At 37.5% G+C, this 19,596-nt stretch overlaps 1 protein-coding gene across 3 annotated transcripts; it reads right to left on the bottom strand.

Moving 5' to 3' along the window:
• Positions 1-3,051: 3,051 nt before the first annotated feature.
• On the bottom strand, positions 3,052-17,327 carry GOSR2 (golgi SNAP receptor complex member 2). Of its 3 annotated transcripts, XR_014028646.1 has the most exons (8): positions 17,225-17,327; positions 13,314-13,378; positions 12,467-12,575; positions 11,805-11,937; positions 11,361-11,501; positions 6,423-7,925; positions 5,326-5,395; positions 3,052-4,122 (listed from the first exon to the last, which is right to left on the bottom strand). XR_014028646.1 is itself a non-coding variant. In XM_081345532.1 (6 exons), the coding sequence occupies exons 1-6, from the start codon at positions 17,251-17,253 to the stop codon at positions 7,764-7,766; spliced, it is 639 nt and encodes a 212-aa protein (XP_081201658.1). In that variant the 5' UTR covers positions 17,254-17,327; the 3' UTR covers positions 3,052-7,763. The 3 variants fall into 3 exon arrangements, 2 of the variants coding, with proteins under 2 accessions (XP_081201658.1, XP_081201659.1); XM_081345532.1 differs by having other exon boundaries at positions 3,052-7,925; XM_081345533.1 differs by lacking the exon at positions 11,361-11,501 and having other exon boundaries at positions 3,052-7,925.
• Between the last annotated feature and the right edge of the window lie 2,269 nt (positions 17,328-19,596).

Here is a 19,596-nt window from a genome sequence, read left to right as displayed (position 1 = left end):
TTATACTTTTCAGAGGTCCGATATTGTTCTATGTACACTCCTTGTTTTATTGATTCCATGTAATATTCTAATTTTCTGAGATTGTGGATTTGGGGATTTCATGAGTTCTACGCCATAATCATCACAATTATGACAAATGACGGCTTGAACTATCTTGCTTTGCATGTAATGAGTCTATCTCATATATTAGTTTCCCCTTTTAAGTTGCATTACTGAAATAAATGAACTTTTGCACGATAGTCTTAATTTTTCGAGTTTCACCTGTATAGGGAGCAGAATTTACATACAGTAGTTACAGAGCAAACTTAACATCTATCACCACTAGAGGACAACCTTTGCTTATAATATAAAATAAAACGGGGGCTTGACAGTCTCTGGGTATAAGGCCAGGAGCTAGTAAGCTACTGAAAGAGGAAGCAAAATCAAACTTTGCCTGGCTGTATAACACCAAGTGTGCTTGGAGCATTAAGAGAGGGGTGTCCACTTCTTTTGTGCTCTGAATCTGCTGAATATAAAACTACATGATAAATGTTGTTTCCATGCTGTCCATGGATTAGAAAACTAGAGGCATGTGTTTAATTCAGGAATAATTAACCATTTGGCACTATTTTGTTTACTTTTTAACTTTCCTTGTTCCAGAAGTTAGGATTCCAACAGTTCCTGAGCTGTCTAAGGAACTACTGTAAGCCTGAACGTTTAGTAAAAATTGGGTATATTTATTAAGGCCATGATCAGATTCAACCTTAGAGGTTTTATTGTTATAGTCTATGGAGATCAAGGGACGCGGTGGGTCAGTGGGTTAGGACACTGAGCTTGTCAATCAGAAGGTCAGCAGTTTGGCAGGTCGAATCCCAAGTGCCACGTAACAGAGTGAGCGCCTCTTACTCGTCCCAGCTTCTGCCAACCTAGCAGTTCAAAAGCACGTAAAAATGCAAGTAGAAAAATAGGGACCACTACGGTGGGAAGGTAACAGCGTTCTGTGCGACTTTGGCGTCCATTCATGCCGGCCACATGACCACGGAGACATCCTCAGACAAGCGCTGGCTCTTCGGCTTTGAAACAGAGATGAGCACCAACCCCTAGAGTTGGAAACGACTAGCACGCATGTGCGGGGGAACCTTTACCTTTTATGGAGATCAAAAAATGTACTTCCATTTCCTTTTTATTATTTTGTATCCCACCTTTATAATTTTTACAAATAACTAAAGGGTGGCAAACATATCTAACAACCTTCTTCCTCCTATTTTCCCCACAAACAACCCTGTCAGGTGAGTTGGCCTGAGACAGACAAGCCAAGGTTGCCATAGAAAGGATATTTAGTGCTCCATTCCAGTGGCATGTCCTTCTAAAGAGATAGCTGGCGATCTATGGCCATGGCCATGGAGGAATGCCATAAAGATGGTACTGCTCTGCAGAAACATGTTATCTGCTGTATCCTCTGTAATAGCATGGTTTGAACTGCACTGGTTAATTAGGTAGATGATGAGATTTCAGGTGAGAGTTCTAATCCTGCTTTAGGAACAAAGCCAGCTGGGTGATCTTGGGCCAGTTCTCTTGCCCTAGAAAAGAAATGATGGCAAACCATTTCTGGAACTTTGCCAAGAAAACTGCAGAGACTAATCCAGACAATTGTCAGGATTTTTTAAAAAACTTACTCAAAGAAACATACACAGAGGCGCATACACACACACACACACACACACACACACACACACACTCGCCTTATGTCCTGCTCCAAATTACAAGTAGTCCTCAACTAACAACTGCAATTGTTGGTATTGTTGCTAAGCAAGAAAGTTGTTAAGTGAATTTTGCCCATTTTTTGACCTTTCTTGCAACGGTTGTTAAGTGAATCACTGCATTAAGTTAGTAATAGGGTTGTAAAGTAAATCTGGTTTCTCCATTGATTTTGCTTGTCACCAGCTGCCTGCAATTAGTGCAGGTTCGCCAGGCTCAAGGTTGACTCAGCCTTCCATCCTTCCGAGGTAGGTAAAATGAGGACCCAGATTGTTGGGGGCAATAAGCTGACTTTGTAATAATGCCGCTTGGGGGGGGGGGCGAAAGCCCTAATAAGCAGGCATATACATAGAATGAAGGCTAATGCTAAGCACATTGATTTGTGCTTTAAATTGTAAGCCGCCCTGAGTCTTCGGAGAAGGGCGGGATATAAATGGGATTAAAATAAAAATAAAAGGTGACCATGTGACACTGAGACCCTGAAACCATCATATGTTCCAGTTGCTAAGCCTCCAAATTTTGATCATGTGACTATGGGAACGCTACAATGGTGGTTGTGTGAAAAATGGTCATAAGTCACTTTGTTCAGTGCCCGTAGTGAACTTTGGTTACTAAATTAAAAAATTGTTGAGACTACTTGTATATCTACCTACAGTATCCTATGAAACCCAGCAAAAAGGGTAGGTTGGGCAACCTATCTATGAAGGAATGTTATTTGATAAGACCAAGGAGACCCTTTTCTACCACAATGCTTGGAGCATCGTAACTCCAAAGATGAGATTGGCCTGGACCTTAGTAGGCTTCAAGAAGTCTTAGATGACTATCATCTGCCCTTTGGATCCAGGGAGGTTAGTGGAAAGCTTGCTAAGTGGTCAAACTTTTAAGAAAATGAATAGCGCTCTCTCACTGATTAATGCTTTAATAGTTTTATTGTTTGTAGTGATTTTTATAGTTATTCTTTGGTTGACTTTGCATTGTTTTCTGGATTCTTTACTTTGTACCCTGCCCAGAGTCACAGTAGCAAGATGGATAGCTATGTCAATTTAATTAATAAATAAATTTATTTCCCCATCTTTACAAACTGTTCATTTATATATCTCATTTTAACCACTTATAATTTGCAATTATTCACTCTATTTCCCTACCACACATTTACTGCACATCATTTGAGTCCTATACCAACATGACACTGTTTACATGTAAAAGTATTTGCATATTTGTTCCCCTGAAAAGTATTATGCAGGGGGATATCACACATCCATGTTTTATTCCCTCCCATTTTATTCACTAAGTGCTCCACTCCAAACTGCACTGTACTTTTTTAATGTAAATTTTATTGGTTCTTATAAGGGTGGGGAGGAAAATGCAGGGATGGGGTACGGGGTTGAGATAGAGGAAAAGTTGAGGGAGGGGTTGGGGTTTCCCCCAATTACATTCAATATTTAGCAAATAGCATATTGTCTGGGTTGATATACATCAATAGAAGTTGTAAGAATGATTGATAACAATAATAGACATAGCAAATTATAGTAAACAATGTTAAATTTTCAATCTATAATATTTTTCTTAGTAAAATAAGGTCAAAAAAATAAGTATCACCTTCCTTTCTCTCTAATTCGTTTGTCTAGCCATTGATAAAATTTATTCCAAGTTCTATAATAAACTAAATGCTCTTTTTCTTTAATCTCTAAAGTTAATCTATCCATTTCTGCACAATCTAGTATTTTCTTGATAAGCATTTCTTCAGTTGGTACACTCTCATTTTTCCAGTATTGGGCATACATAATTCTCACTGCTGTTAATACATGTAGTATTAAATACCCAGTTTCTTTATCATAATTGGGATCTATCATTCCTAACAAAAACAATTCAGGTTTAAATTCTATTTGTTTTTAACCATCTTCTCCAACCATAAATGTATCTTAAGCCAAAACCTTTTAGCTTTAGAACATGTCCACCAGAGATGATAATAGGTACCTGGTCTTTGGCTGCATTTCCAACAAACATTTGAAGTATTTTTAAACATTTTTGCTAGTCTCACTGGTGTCATGTGCCATCTATAAAACATTTTATACAAATTTTCTTTATATGATACAGCTTTAGTTAATCTAATATTTCTATCCCATAATTTTTTCCAGATTAAATGGGCTAAACAGAATTTCTTTGAAAATGCAAACAAGCTGGGAAGATGGCTAGCATATAGATTGAAAAAAGAAAAACTGCCCTGTACTTCTGAAATGTTGCTAATATTTACCTCTTGTACCTTCCCAGAACAATTTTGCCAAATATCTTCCGAGCACTTTTAATAAAGGAATCCACCTTCATCTTGTTGTAGGGAAACAGAATCTTCCAATTGTTAGATATAGATGCACTCTTCAGAACACACTGTAAACATGATGTACAGCCACTTCCATAAGCAAATCACCTCTTAGCATTTCTGCAGTTATATATACACTAATAGCTTTATTATTTTCCAACATTCTCACAGCATTTATTTCATGTGGTTTCTTTTTCCTTTGGACATTGTCATTTACAATTTTTGTTTCACTTTCACACAGTATTAGTATCAACCCCATATAATTTCTAAAATACTCCCATTTTTCCTCATGTTGGTTTCTTCCACTTCCATTTTATTTTGTCACTTAACTGGAGACTCCTTGTTCAAACTATTTCTCACATTTCTTAAAATTTCCAACTCATCCTGCCTTTTCTTCAATTTTTAATCTTAACCAGACCTTGCTTTGACGTCATTCTTTGCTACTCTTCCATATACATAATTACTCTCATCCTTATTTGCAGCAAGATTTTCTCGTGCACATTTTTCTCATCTAGCCTTTCATTTCATCCTTTTTGTATTTCCCTCACTTTTTTTCACTTTCCAGGTTCATTTCCCCCCAAAATCTACTTTCACATAGTATTAGTATCAACCCCATCAAAAAAGTGTTTCTCCCTAGTTGCTCATTGTTCTTGTATTATTCCTTAATTCTCTACCTTTCATCATAAACCATCAAATCAGTCATGGTTTTGAACTTGTAATTTCTTTTACTCTGCATAACTAGACATTATTAAACTTCACATTTACCTAAAATGGTTATTTTTCTAAACAAATACTCATCAAACATCATCTTTACATCTCTGAAAAGCTCAAAATATAGCCCATTGTGGATGAAAAGATAAAAATGTGCAGTTATCAGAATGAATTTGTGTTATCTTGGTTACTGAGTATATAAATGAAAAGTAGGATTTGCCAGCTGCTGATATTGGTATGTTACGCTCCAGTGAACTGTGATAAATAAATAAAAAGATGAGACTTGGGAAATATTATAGAACATTATGAGTGAATATTCATGGGGGAAAATAAGTCTGTTAGATGGCATGAATGGATGGGTGGGAATGAGGAAAAGACCACGAACTATAACTACACTCCCCTGCATATATTCTCAACTCCCCTTTACAAGATTAGGTCACCATCCTCCAGGTCCACTGTAGACTCCATTCCAGTTTATTCTCTTGATTCCAAAGACATACAACTTACCTGTTTTTTTCCCTTAGTTCCATTCATTAATTCATGCTCCTTAATCCACTTACTTTTTTATATTCCAAGTAGCAATCTTCTATTTTGTCATCAGACAGATCCAAAGACACTGATTTCTGCTTCCTTGGTGAAATGAAATATTCCCATATAATTTGCACATCATTACAAACATTTTTAAAAAGGCAACTTGATATGAATTGGATTTCATTGACAATCAGGGGTTGTTTCCTCCCAGAAAGATCCATTAAATCAAAGTGTTGTTGGGTATGGAAGTTATTTATGTCTTCATTTATGTCTTTCATTTAGCAACATATATAGCACTTTCTTCTATTTTTCCCCACCACAATCCTGTAAAGTATACTGAGAATTTCTTGATATGGAATAGGTCTTTGTCAGGCTCCAAGAAAGAAAGATAAGTTGAGATCCTTCTAAGTAATTTTCTTATTGTTCCTCACTTATAGAAAGAAATCTTGTCAATCTAAAACAGACTGCTTGCACCTTAAAATGTGTACTCTAGGAACTACTGGGGAGAGGACATATATACTGTATTATACCTGCCAACACTAAGGGCTTGGGAAGGCAGACTGAATGCTTCTAAAGAGACATTAATTTGAAAATTATGATTCAAGGGCTTCCCAATATCTAATATAATTTGTTCTCAGAGTATCCCTATGAGATTTTTAGGATGTACATCCTAAAAAAATGCCTTTCACCATGTAAACCCCTGCTTCACATTCTAACTTTTAAAAATGTATGGTATAGCATGACAATAAACTTAACATCTAGCCATTATTTCAATTAAATACCTCCTCTAAAGCAAAGCATGTGACTCCTTAAAGGAAAAAGGGAACTTTAATTTGGAGGAGTAGGTCAATACAACAGAAGAGGGGGGGGGGAGAAACCCAAACAGAATGAAACTATAATTACTGTTGAATATTTTCCGTATCTGCTTTGGAAGAATTTTTAATCCAATTAAACTTACTGAAACATTATCCTTATCAGTAAAAATGAAGCAAGAATCAAATAAACTGTTATCAGGAACATAGCCAGATTGGAATTTGTACATGATGCTTGGATGTCTATTTCAGCATATGGTTGTATTAATGAATTTGGGGATGTAGAAAAAGACAATTAAACTTTGATACTATACCTTAGTTGACCCAGCATAGTTGGACAGCCAGGCACCATTTGCAAACAGAAAATTCATAACACAAGTTATATCAGCTGTAAGGATTTCTTGAAATCTTGGAGATTTACAGTATAGAACAGCACACATAATTTGTTGTAATATGGAATAACATCTATGCTATTCATCTATTCACAATCAGGTTTTTCAAACAAAACAATAATACTGGTCCAGTTGGAACAAAGGACAATAGGTCTGAGATATCAAATGACAGGTTTATATGCATTTACCTGGAAGTTTTTAACTTAACTCTGTTCTTTAGGAGATCTGCACAAGATTTCAAATCCCCCCTCCCCCTCCCAAAATCCATTAAGAATTATATACTTTAGACTCAAAAGTGGCTAAATTCATCTTGTTAAATCTCACTGTATAAATGTTTTTTGGAACCGTGCAGCATAAAATTGCAGAAATAATAAATTTTGCATTCATGAAAAGTAGAAGTAACTGAATACACAAAAGCTAGGGGATTAAAAGATGACACTGCTGTGACAAACACAATGGGTACACTGTGAACCAGTGATTCTACATACAAATTTTTAAAAATACACATATAAATCCATTTTGTAAGGAAGTTTGTTATTCCCCTGAATGGTAAGCAGCATGTTCCACACTTCTTTCCCAATACTAAAAGTAGGATTCTGCTACAGGTTACATTAGCCCATGTATCTAAATTATCATGGTCCCTAACACATCTATTATTTACTTTAAAATGAGTTACTACACTGTAGTTCAGCTAGTTTTCACAGTCTGTTTACTCTAGATACATGATAGATGCAGAATCTATAATTAACAAAAACCATCTCCACTGCACATGGACTAAAGGATTTCTATTTATTTTAATCAATCCTGGGAACAAGACAGTCTCCCTATGTCCCACACCTGCAATAAGTTAAGCCAGGCTGCTTCATTTTCACTAGTAATTACAGTGTTTGTAGACGTATATATCTTGATCTTGAGGAACTATGAAATCTATAGATCCAATAGTAATACTTTATTGGGCACTTTGTTGAGAGGCTTTGTAACTTATACCAGGATTACTCAGAGAACTAAAGGAGACAGCTCCTGTCCTTGTCAACTAAGCCTGAGAGTCACCTGGGCAACATGCCCACTATATGACTGAAAAATTATGAGTGCTGTGTGGATAAGCATCCCTGCACACCAACGGCAGAATCTATATAAGCCACTCAACTTGAGCATCATATGAGTCACACGGCAGCTGTAGCCAATCCAGGAGATTCACAGTTATGCTGGAAATCAGTGTAGAAAGGAACGCTAACTCAGTCTGGTAGTGTGTTCTTCAGCCTTTCAAGTAAGATACTGCACTACGAGGAACATGATTATGCATGTCACAAGCATGCCTCCAATCATGAAGTACTTATCCTGGAAGGCACGTTTCTCAATGAGACGCATGACTGTATTAGATAAACCGAGCATGTTGGCAATATCCATTATTTTCTTGTGGGTGCCCTGAAAGTAACAGAAAAAAGTGACAATATTAGTTTTTTAAAAAGTTGTCAGAGAGGGTCTTTTGACTTTCAAGGTACTCCTCTTCAGATATTTCCTACAGAGCCTTCAGTCTCTCCAGAAACAGCATGCATAGTTTACAATGACATGTGAATCACTTTATTTTACATATCCATTTTTTCCTCACCCACTCTCACTTTCCAACCAATCTTTTGCTCTTCAGAAATTGTAATTCTTATGCCTTCTGTAAGTGTCTGAGGTCACCTAAAAATTTAAAAAATAATTTGGGAGGAGGGGACCCGAATAGTGGTAATTTCTATTTTTATTTAATATTTCCTTTCTATTTTATTTATTTATTTTAATTCCATTTATATCCCGCCCTTCTCCAAAGACTCAGGGCGGCTTACAAGCTTAGCAGTAAGCTTTCTGCTTGCAAAATTATCCCCTATCACTGGTCAATCCAATAGAAGGATATTTTAAAATGTATACTGTTGAAATGGCATTATCAGCTCTCTTGCAAATAAAATGAGGTCAAATGGCAATATATTTGTGGATCATGATTTACTCACCACAGAGGGGCTTATTTTGCTACTGGAAAACACAGGCTACTCTTGACTGTTCTACATAACTTCCCTATATACAGTTTGCAATCACAAACTAAGAAACTATTTTTGATAATAAGCTTTAGGCTCCATATTTTGTACATTTCCCATGTAAATCTGCCCAGCCATAAAGCAATATAGGTCGTCTTTGTTATTTGCAAGGGTTCTGTTCCAGGAAACTATAACTAACAAAATAAAAAATAATGTGACCATGAAATGGGGTGGGCAAGTGAGCCCATCTTGAACCTATGGTCATTATCTTTCTCTCACAAGCACTTGCTCTTTTCTGCTACAGAGATCATCTCAGCAATGTATTTTTTCCTCAGTTCACCCACTTCAAAGGTGACTTCCTTGTGGCAGTTAGTCTTTTTATTCTTTGACTAAGTTGCTTGGTGGTGATTAAAGAAGCTGTCCCATTAGAACCACATAACTCTCTTGGTGTCTGTCTTCCTTAGGGCTGTTTCACTACTTGTGCACCACTGGATTCCACTGCTGTCTACAGATTATTTGGGGCTTGCTCTGCTGGCAATATGATGCTTACTATCTGGATAGCCCTCCCTCCTCTGTGAACAGCAGAGAACCCTAGCATAAGCCACATCACACTGATACAATTTTCTCCATTGCCAATTAAGCAAATCACACTGCATTAAGTCCAGCAACCAGAAGGAAGTCACATGAACTATGTGGCTAGACTGATCCAAATAGATCCACCACAATTACAGGAGAAGCAAATACATTTATATGGACAACCTAACTCTTTATATGAAAAAAAAACTTTACATAGTCATGGAAGCCTATCCACAATTTTATGCATATGCAAGGTAGCAAAAAATGGCCAAAACCACAGATATATAAATACCTTGACATATACTGAGTATATCAAGGTCAGATCCTTAAGCTGAAAACATACCAAGTTAATAAGACACAGCTAATAAGAACCACTTAACAGCAAGGAAGAATATGCCTGAAGCTATCAGAACAGTAGTAATGCAACTGGAATGTGTAAAACTCACTGTCCCACGTACAGAACATTCTGGAGAAGTCTGGAATGTTCCTGCCATCTTCCAGATCTCACAGATCTGGCTATTCTGGTGATAGTTAGGCAGTCTATGTGGGCAAGAGGACAAATGGAATGCTGTAGACTTCTCCAGAACGGTATGCTACGCACATACCTAACTACAAAGCAGCACTGTGTAGTTAAACAATATAAATACCTTGACATATACTGAGTATATCAAGGTCAGATCCTTAAGCTGAAAACATACCAAGTTAATAAGACACAGCTAATAAGAACCACTTAACAGCAAGGAAGAATATGCCTGAAGCTATCAGAACAGTAGTAATGCAACTGGAATGTGTAAAACTCACTGTCCCACGTACAGAACATTCTGGAGAAGTCTGGAATGTTCCTGCCATCTTCCAGATCTCACAGATCTGGCTATTCTGGTGATAGTTAGGCAGTCTATGTGGGCAAGAGGACAAATGGAATGCTGTAGACTTCTCCAGAACGGTATGCTACGCACATACCTAACTACAAAGCAGCACTGTGTAGTTAAACAATGAACAAAAACCAGTATTTGAGTATTTTTACTATGAAATTAGGAAAAAGAATATTTGTAAATATTCAGTCAATTATTTTTTTTCTTTAATAGAGGCACTTTATTTATCTGTCAAAGATTTCTGGAATTGGCTACTTGCATTCCAAGATATTTCTACTTCCAAAACATGGAAAACTGCTATATCCACAAGGCCCACATCCCTTGCCCAACCTAGTCTCTTCCAAGTATTACCTGAAGAACAGAGTAGGGTTAGAATAAAAACAGGCATCAGGTTCCAAACTGTTCTTTGCATCAGCAACCAGTAAGCACTGCTATTTTTTTAACCACTACAGAAGAAGCTGTGGGACGTTTGAGGATAAGGTGAGGAGAAAAGGTTTACATAATTTAGAAACAGCAAGGGCTTTGTACTAAGGATATAACATGCTGATAACAGTAGAATACACAGTAAAAGTAGATCACACAGGAAAATATTAAGACAGTCTTGAAAAGTGGAGAAGAACAAATACACAAGGCATGACTGGAGAAATGAGACCAGAGCCAGCAATGATTATAAGCAGGACCTCTTAGGAACAGCAAAGAAGCAAGGAAGAGGAAAAAAGGAAGAGCTAAAAAGAAAACAAAGCTGAAGTAAATCTCATGCAAATATTTTCCTTAGGTACCACTGGCATGGAGGATCCACTTTCAATAGTTTAGAATGGAAGAGACAACCATCAGATTGGGGTGGGGTTTTTTTTAAGCTCAATTACTTTACTCAAGGAAGTTGCCACACAGCTTAAAAGACTGTTTGCCTATCTAACCCAGTTTGTTGCTGAATCCAACTGATCATCTCTCTCTATGGATTCATGAGTCTTTCCCATCAATGATCACTGGAAAGTTGTAACTGGGAAACTGGAGAATCATCATCTCTTCTATGCAAAGCACTTGCTACGTGAACAGTCCAAGTCGTAAGAGCCACAAGAGCTTCTTCCAGAAGCAGACTTGTAAAATTCTCTTTTATTTCTATGGTTGTGTTTATTTTTTAATAACAGGTATCTTCAAATAATTGAATTATTTATATTAAGAAAACATCCAATTCCTTCCAAAGATGCAAGTACTGCAGCTAGCTTGGAGAGCAAAGATATAACAAGAATAGATTTAGATTTCATGTAATTCATAGCCAGAATGACTGAATTGGGGGACTTGAACTGTTCTGACAAATTTCTGATATTCAAATTTCAAATATAGTGGATGCCTAGTCACCATAAACAAAAAAGGTGAAGGTCCCACCCTATGCCCACCTTTAATGTCACTCTCTGATCCCTCAGGCCCTGTAGGATGCTGGTTCCGCTGCCAATAAGATCATCCATGCCACGGTGTGCATTTTGAAGGGATTCATTAAATTGTAAAGTTTCATCAATTGGAATGGTGGTGTCAGAATCCTGCAGGGGGAGGGAAGGAAATGGTTATCTTTCCTCAACATTCTTCACCCAAAGCCTCTGCAGAGTCAACAATGAGCCATGGCCATGAAATTCAAACTTCCTGCCCTCCCAAATTCTTTCCCACCTCAGTCCCCAGGCAGCCCCAGTGCATTCTCAAGTGTATTGTTCACTTAATTTTTGGGTAAAAAACTATGTGAACAACAACTAGTTTAAAAAAAAATGTGGCTATAAAATTTTGAGGACCAAAATCAGAAAGCAAGCGAATTTAAGCCTAAGTTCTCTGGTTTTAAGGGCAGGACTTACATTAGTGGTAAATGTTCGAGTCAGAAGCTCCTCACGTTGTCTTTCCTGCTGCTCCCGTGCATAGCGACGATGCTGGAAATTTCGCAATCCTGTCTGCAGGTGCTGAATGTCGTATTTCAACTGGTCAACCCGGCTGAAAAGAGGCAATAGATAATAAGCTCTCCCCAAATAAGATAATAATTAATGAGAAAAGACTGCAGGAGTGTTCTAAAGCAAACCTCTCTTTGTTCAGTGAAACACTGCATGTAATTATAGAAAATCTGTGCTCTAGCAGTGGTATACCTTTGGCCACATACATATAGATGTACAAAGCAGCTCTTTAGTTGCCATTATATTATATTTTAGCTGAAAATCAGCTCTTCATGATTCAGGTGGGAATTTTTTCCAATATTCTTTCTACCAAGATTTCCAATTGGACTTATTATTCCCATAGTATCCAGTCCAGGAGATCTGCTGAGAAAACACTCATAGAAAAAAAAGACAAGGATAACTGCAAAAAGCCTTTCTCAATGCTAGTTACAACTTTACAGAAACAAAGAAATCTACCTGAATCGGAGCATTTATTCTCACTTTTCATTTGGTTTGGGAAACATCTGATAATGTCAGCATAAAAGTAACACATTAAATGTCTTAAGGTAACATTAAGAAGGATAATCACTCACAGTTTGGCATTTTGTCGTTTGTTTGGAGGTTCCTTGTTGCAGAAGATTTCCAACCGGTCTAGATTGCTAAAAATTCTGTCTATTCGTGCTTGGATTTCATTTTCCACCACTACAGAGGGAGACAAATAAAAGAAGTTCTCTTCGCTGCTTTAAGATGCACAACATTTTCTTTCTGACCCGATGCCTGCTTTTGTGAGCCAGCCGTCTATGCTGGTCAAGTTAACATCATCAGCTATTGCTTTAAAAGGCACCAATCTACAGCAGCCCTTTTTTAAACCTACTTTGCTCCTCTCTTCATATGAGACGAAAAGGAGCTAGGAAGTCAAAATAACCATAGTTTCATAATACAAAAAGGAACAGGAACTATGAGTCTCAAATATCTTGGAGAATTTATGTAATAATTCTCACAGGACTAATGTCTAGATATACTTACCCATGTAATATGGCTGTAGCATTATCACTATCCTTATTATCTTCTTTATTACCCCCTCTAACTGCTATTATTATTTTTATGATTATGATTTTATGATCTGTTGCTTTGCATGTACACTGAGAGCTTCCTTGTATGTCACAAGGCCACTTGGCCAAATAAAGTAGTATTTGCGTTATTCTGTATTGTATTGTACTGTGATCCAAATGGTATGGCTTCACAATTGATACAGATTTTAAAGTCCATTGAAGCATTTTAAACAAACTGATAAGTCATAGTAAATTTCTTATATCATGTTTTTTTATCTATTTTTCACTGAATTGAACAAAAAGAGGCTCAGATATTATTAGAGGACAAAATGCTTGTGGCATTAGATTAAACCAACAGACATGTTACTTTTATACGCCAATTACTCACAGTGAACAGACTCCTTGTCTGAGGTTTCCAGGCGGCCCATGTACGACTGAACTTCGTGGATCTGCCTATTAAAAAGAAAGCAGGAAAGCAGGAAATCTACTAGCTATTCCAAAAGAAAAAGTGAATTTTTCAAGAACAGACACTAAAGCAGAGTAAGAGATTCTCCAAATAATTTTTTGTTCAACTAAAAGAATATTATAAGGTTGTTAAACTACACTTCTTAATATCGATACATTACTTTCCATAAGCATTAAAGTTTTTCCCCATAAAGGTTTAGGTAAGTTTTTATACAACCTCAAAGCAGGATTATAAGCAGCCATTTGTCTCCCCAATTATAGAGACTAAGCACCATCTGCAGATGACCAAGAAAGTCAAACTGATTCTTTTCACATCAGACATGAGTAAATACAGTAGCCTTATAGTCTACCAACTATCACTGCCTTACTTGCAAAACTGAGATGACAAGAGTTATAGAAAAGGGGGAAAAAGTGTCATTTTCTCCTTTTTATAAACAATTGTTTAAAATTCATGGTGTTCTGAATTGTCATTGGTTACATCAGGCAATTGAAAGAATAAATCAAGAAATTATAAAATCAGCATATATTAAACTTTTATATTCCCCTACATAGATTTAATGCTCCTACCCCTCCTATCCCACATCACGAAATGCTAAATCAGTCTTCCTCAAAAGTTGTGCACTCAACCAAATAAATTCCAGTCTAAACAGTCTTAATAGTGAGTTGTCTATTTAATATTCTTAAAAAGCAGATTTCAACCCAATCTTTGCTAGAATACAGCACTTCACACGGTTTTTACTTCAATATTTTAATTTAACTATCTTAGCTACAAGAAAAACCTAAATCAATTTAAGCATAGGAGACTTTCCACTTCAAGCAGTTTCTCAAAACTTTCACATTCCTAATAAAATGAGAACGTTGATGGGTCTGTGCTTTCTAGTTTATCTTAAACTGGGAGTTGTGATGCTTTCATTAATTATCTGGCACATTTCCTAAGGACCATCTCCAAAACAAACAGCCTTGCCAACCGGAAGACCTGTTTTGGAAACAGAACAAATCATGCCAGAGGCACAGAAAATGTGACAGGACACTGGAGATCCAGTGGAGAAAGGAGGGGAAGAATGCTCTGCCCCACAACATCTCCTGGAAATGAATATATGGCACAAAAATGATGGCATCACACCACGAGAGAGAAAAGGCAATTAGAAAGTAGGGAAAGAATGGAGCAGATCTGTAAAAAAAAAAAAACGACCACTGGTAAGAAGATAGGGCGGAGTATGGTATTATTCTCCATCCAACTGAAAATGCAAAAGAATAAATTTGGAATATTTAATATTTCATTTTAAATCATTTATAAACTAGATACCAAAAAATTGGTCTATACTAGAGAAAAATTATTTATTTATTTATTTATACGATTTCTATAGTTGCTCATCCCAGCCAACTGACCCGGTGATTTACAATTTTAATATATTACATAAGCTAGGAATAATAAGAATAACACAGCAAGCTTTATTTTTCAGAAAGTCAGGAAAATGATAGAATGAAAAAAAATAGAAAAGGAAAAAGAAGAGGAATGCAATCCAAGGTCCTAACAGGAACATTTCTTTGAGCTAGTATTGATCTAGCCAGCATGTAGTAGTAATAGGCCCCCAATTCTCCTATGTCAGAGGGGGAGGGGAGAGGTCTGCAGGCACTATTTTTTTGATGGGATGCCTGCAGTTTCAAATAAAATCCCCTCCCATCAGAAGTTGATATGCTTTTTCACAATTAACATTTTTTCAGAATATCTTTGATTTAGGAGTTGACATCATCTGTAATTGTGTTATATATGCCAGGTTTCATCTATTATTATTATTATTATATTCATGGAGAAAAATACATTTATGTGGTTATTAAAATCAATTTGATCATGCATAATTATTATTGTTGGATAGTGTATCTGTGTTTGTTTCTGATGGATGTAGTAGTGTCACCACATTCATCAGTGTCTTCTCAACTACAATATGGATGAATCGAACAGATAAATCCAATCTCACTTTACCAAGTTATGAAGCAAGAGACTTAACTAATATTTGATGCTGTTAATTTCAATATGTATTATATGATGTTTTATATTACTCTCATTTTATTTTATAAAAACTAACACATTTCTGCAAGGGTTAGGATTGGCTAAGAAAGAATCTAAACACATACCAGACCATTAGTGAACAAAAACTAAGCTCAGCCAGGGTTGGATGTGACAGTGAATAGTATTTTAATCAGACACAAAGTTATCATTTTGACCTTTTCAAAATTAAGTAGTGTCAGAACTAGGCAATCAAAACTTGGTACATAAAGTTAGTGCTTGTCCTTGGATTGGAAAAAGCAAAGGCTACATTTAGACAAGAAGAACACATCATAGCTAAAATGAATTCATGTAGTTGGTCCATTAGACTTCTTCATACTGCTACGACTGACTTATCAATATTGTTTCAGTTTCCCATACCTCTCATACAGTTTCTTTCACTTTCAAATCAGAACCCATCTTGTTAAATTTTAGGATCATAGTTTCACAAGAGAGCCATATGTGTAGGCATATGTAATACAATATGAGGGAAATTTGCACCTTGGTTCAAGTATATAGCTGGACGAGGGAGACCAAAGTTCAGATCAATTCATGATATTATTGAAAAAGGACTCACTCTATTTCAACCTCTGTTTCCTAGTAGCAGGAGTGGATTATCTAATTGAAGTTTTACGAGGATGAAGAGACAAATTGCAAGGCTTTTTCACCTGAAATTTTCACCTGAAATTATCAAATTTCTTCCAATGAAAAATCAAACAGAACTAATCTTCTTAATCTACTTCATAATTTTCTTAATTATGAAGTTTATTTAACATATTGAAATTTTTTCGAAATCTTTAATTATCTTGAGGGTTAAAAGTCCTCTGTAGATAGAATATCACTAAGAAAACGTAAAATTAATTTTTTTAAATGAGAAATCATAGATGCCTTGTATTGCTCAAACAAAGCAAGAATTCAGAGGCTCTTGCCCGAGCCTCAACTGAAAATTCTCAGTACAGAATGTTGGGCTGAAATATCCAATTTGCTGTAACTAGAACATATGACTTAAAAAACATTAGAAATCCAATGACCAAGTATTATTTTTATGAATTACATCTCACTTCAGGGTAGTTCCTGTTATTGGTTAATCTTTTGATTGAACTGTATTGTTTGACTATATTGTGCTGTTCAATTGTAACAGTATGAAATTAAACAAAGCCTCCTTTCTACAGCAAGGAGAGTTTTATTGTAATTAATATATTGTATTGGTCCACCGTTTCAGCATGAAATTAATCAAAGCCACCCTTTGGACATCAAAGCGAGTTTCATTCCAATTATTAGTCTGTCAAATTAAGCAAGGGTTCGCTTATTGGATAGCCAGGATGATTAAACAAGACACCATTTACTCAAACTGAAATCCCTCTTCGATCATAAATTCAGTAACTGGCTTTACGAAAGCTGCTGTTGTTCATCCAGAAGGCTCTTTCCCCTAAAAGAGCGGAAGAAGCAGGGGTCCTCCCGGTTCTGAATTGCTGCACCACAGCCCCACAGGAGCCTACGGCCAACGGGGGATACCGAGAAAGGCAATCAAGAACATATGGAGGTGCCGAGTCCCCCATTCCCACGGGGAAGGTTGTAAGATCGTGGAGATGTTACGTAAATATCTAAAAAGTTATAAAAGCGTGACTATTGGCGCTGGTGCCTGCTGGCAACTGTCCTCGTTCGCCTTCTGTTCCCCCGCCTCCCGCTCCTTTCCTCTTCCAGAGCCTTCCCGTCGCTTCCCAATTTATTTCCGCGTTTGTTCCCCGCTCCGGAGAGCTTTCCACGCTTGCCCCTCTCACACCCACTTGTTGGTCTGATGATAAAGAACCTCCATGCCGACTATTCCTCCGCCACTCTGGGACCATCGGAGCGCCTCTTATAACACGTCAGCTGGTTCAAGGCCGGGACTTCCGGCTTCCTGTGAAGGGAAGTCCTTCGTATGGTGTCACGCCTCCGCAGCCGGCTGTCTACGCTCTTGCCTGAGTGAACGTTTGCCACCAGGGCAACGCGGCGGATTTGCGCTGCTGTTGTTACACGTGGCGTTTTGACTTGTCTTGATTTAGGGTGTGAATGCGTCACACGTAGTGGCCCCCGATCTCAATAAAGTTTAGTCGATGCGGCATTTTGCTTCTTAAGTTTAAATTTAAGTTACAGTATACTGATCTTCTGCCTTTCTCTATAAATAAGGCTAGTCGAGCGCATTGTATTTGCGATACGCTCGTTAAAGAGAAGCAACCTAGAACTAAGGAGAAATGGCCTGTCAGTGAAAAAAAAAATCAGTGGAACCGCTTTGCCTTCAGAAGCTGTGGGTGCTTCATCACGTGAGGCTTCTAAGAAGACATAGGACAACTTCTTGTCTGAAATGGTATAGGGCGGGGGTGGGCAACCTTGGCTCTTTTATGACTCGTGGACTTCAACTGCCAGCATGGCTGGCTCAGGAAGTCTGGGAGTTGAAGTCCACGAGTCATAAAAGAGCCAAGGTTGCTTACCCCTGGTATAGGGTACCCTGGTTAAGCAGGAGGTTGGACCAGAAAACTTCCAATGTCCTTTCCAACTCTATTCTGCTACTGTAACTATTACTGTAACTGGGTTACCTTTAGCCCTCATTGAAGCTTTCCTGCACATTGGTCGGACTAATAGCCCACCTTTAGGGCAACGTTATTGCCTTCAGGTGCTTTTGAAAATAGCTTGACTCCCTCTTCTATGTAGCAGCCCCTGAGCTATTAGAACACTGCTATCATGTCACCCCTCATCCTTCTCTTCATTAAAGTAGACATACCCAATTCCAACAACCTTTCCTTATGTGTTTTAGCCTCCAGTCCCCCAATCATCTTTGTTGTTCTTTTCTGTACCCTTTCTAGAGTCTCAACATTTTTTTTACATTGTGGGGACCAAAACTGGATGCAGTATTCCAAGTGTGGCCTTACCAAGGCATTGTAAAGTGGTATTAACACTTTACATGATCTTGATTCTATCCCTCTGTTAATGCAGCCTAGCACTGTGTTGGTTTTTTTGGCACCTGCAGCACACCGCTGGCTCATATTTAAGTGATTGTCCACTAGGACTCCAAGATCCCTCTCACAGTTGCCACTGTTGAGTAAGATACCACCTATACTATACCTATACATTTGGTTTTTCTTGCGTAAATGTAGAATCTTACTTTTTTCACCATTGAATTTCATTTTGTTAGATAGTGCCCAATGTTCAAGTCTGTCAAGATCCTTCTGTATCTTAAGCCTATCTTCTGGAGTATTGGCTATTCCTAACAGTTTTGGTGTCATCTGCAAATTTGATGTTCCCCATCTATTCCCTCATCCAAATCATTGATGAAGATGTTGAAGAGCACTGGGCCCAGAACAGAGCCTTGGGGCACCCCACTATACACTTCCCTCCATGTAGATGCAGTTCCATTGAGGACCACATGCTGAGTACGGCCGGTCAGCCAGCTACTAATCCATTTGATAGTGATGCTGTCTAATCCACATTTTTTAATATTATCATGTAGTAGGTTGTGGTCTATTTTATCAAATGCCTTATTGAAGTCCAAGTAAATTAAATCCACAGCATTCCTCTGGCCCACTAATTTTGTCACCAGGTCAAAGAACGAAATAAGATTTGTCTGGCACGATCTGTTTTTGACAAACCCATGTTGGCTTTTGGTTATGACTTGGTTTGCCTCTAGGTGTTCCCTGATTTGTTGTTTGATTATCTTTTCCAGAATCTTCCCAGGTATTGAGGTCAGGCTGATAGGTCTGTAGTTTCCTGGATCCATTTTCCCCCCTTTTTGAGGATGGGAATTACATCAGCTCTTTTCCAGTCCTCTGGGAGTTCCCCAGTGCTCCAGGATCTTTGAAAGATAGAGTTGAGTGGTTCTGAGATCACATCTGCCAGTTCCTTCAGAATCTTGGGGTACAGTCTATCTGGTCCTGGTGATTTGAACTCATCTAGGGTAGACAGGTGCTCACTCACCATTTTCTTGCCTATCTTAACTTATGTTTCTAATCTGTTTTTTATGTTACTGTTTTTGATATGTTGGACTATTTTTTTCCCTTTGTGTAAATACAGATGCAAAAAATGAGTTGCGTAGTTCTGATTTCTTTCTGTTGCTTGTCACCTTCTTGCCACTTTCTATCACTAGTAGACCAATCATTTCCTTAAAATTTTTCTTGCTTTTTTA

The sequence above is a fragment of the Vipera berus genome, assembly GCF_964194415.1.
Source record: "Vipera berus genome assembly, chromosome: Z".
NCBI lineage: Eukaryota > Metazoa > Chordata > Lepidosauria > Squamata > Viperidae > Vipera > Vipera berus.
The sequence above is the reverse complement of the archived record's forward strand: the minus strand, read 5'-3'. Positions and strand labels throughout refer to the sequence as shown.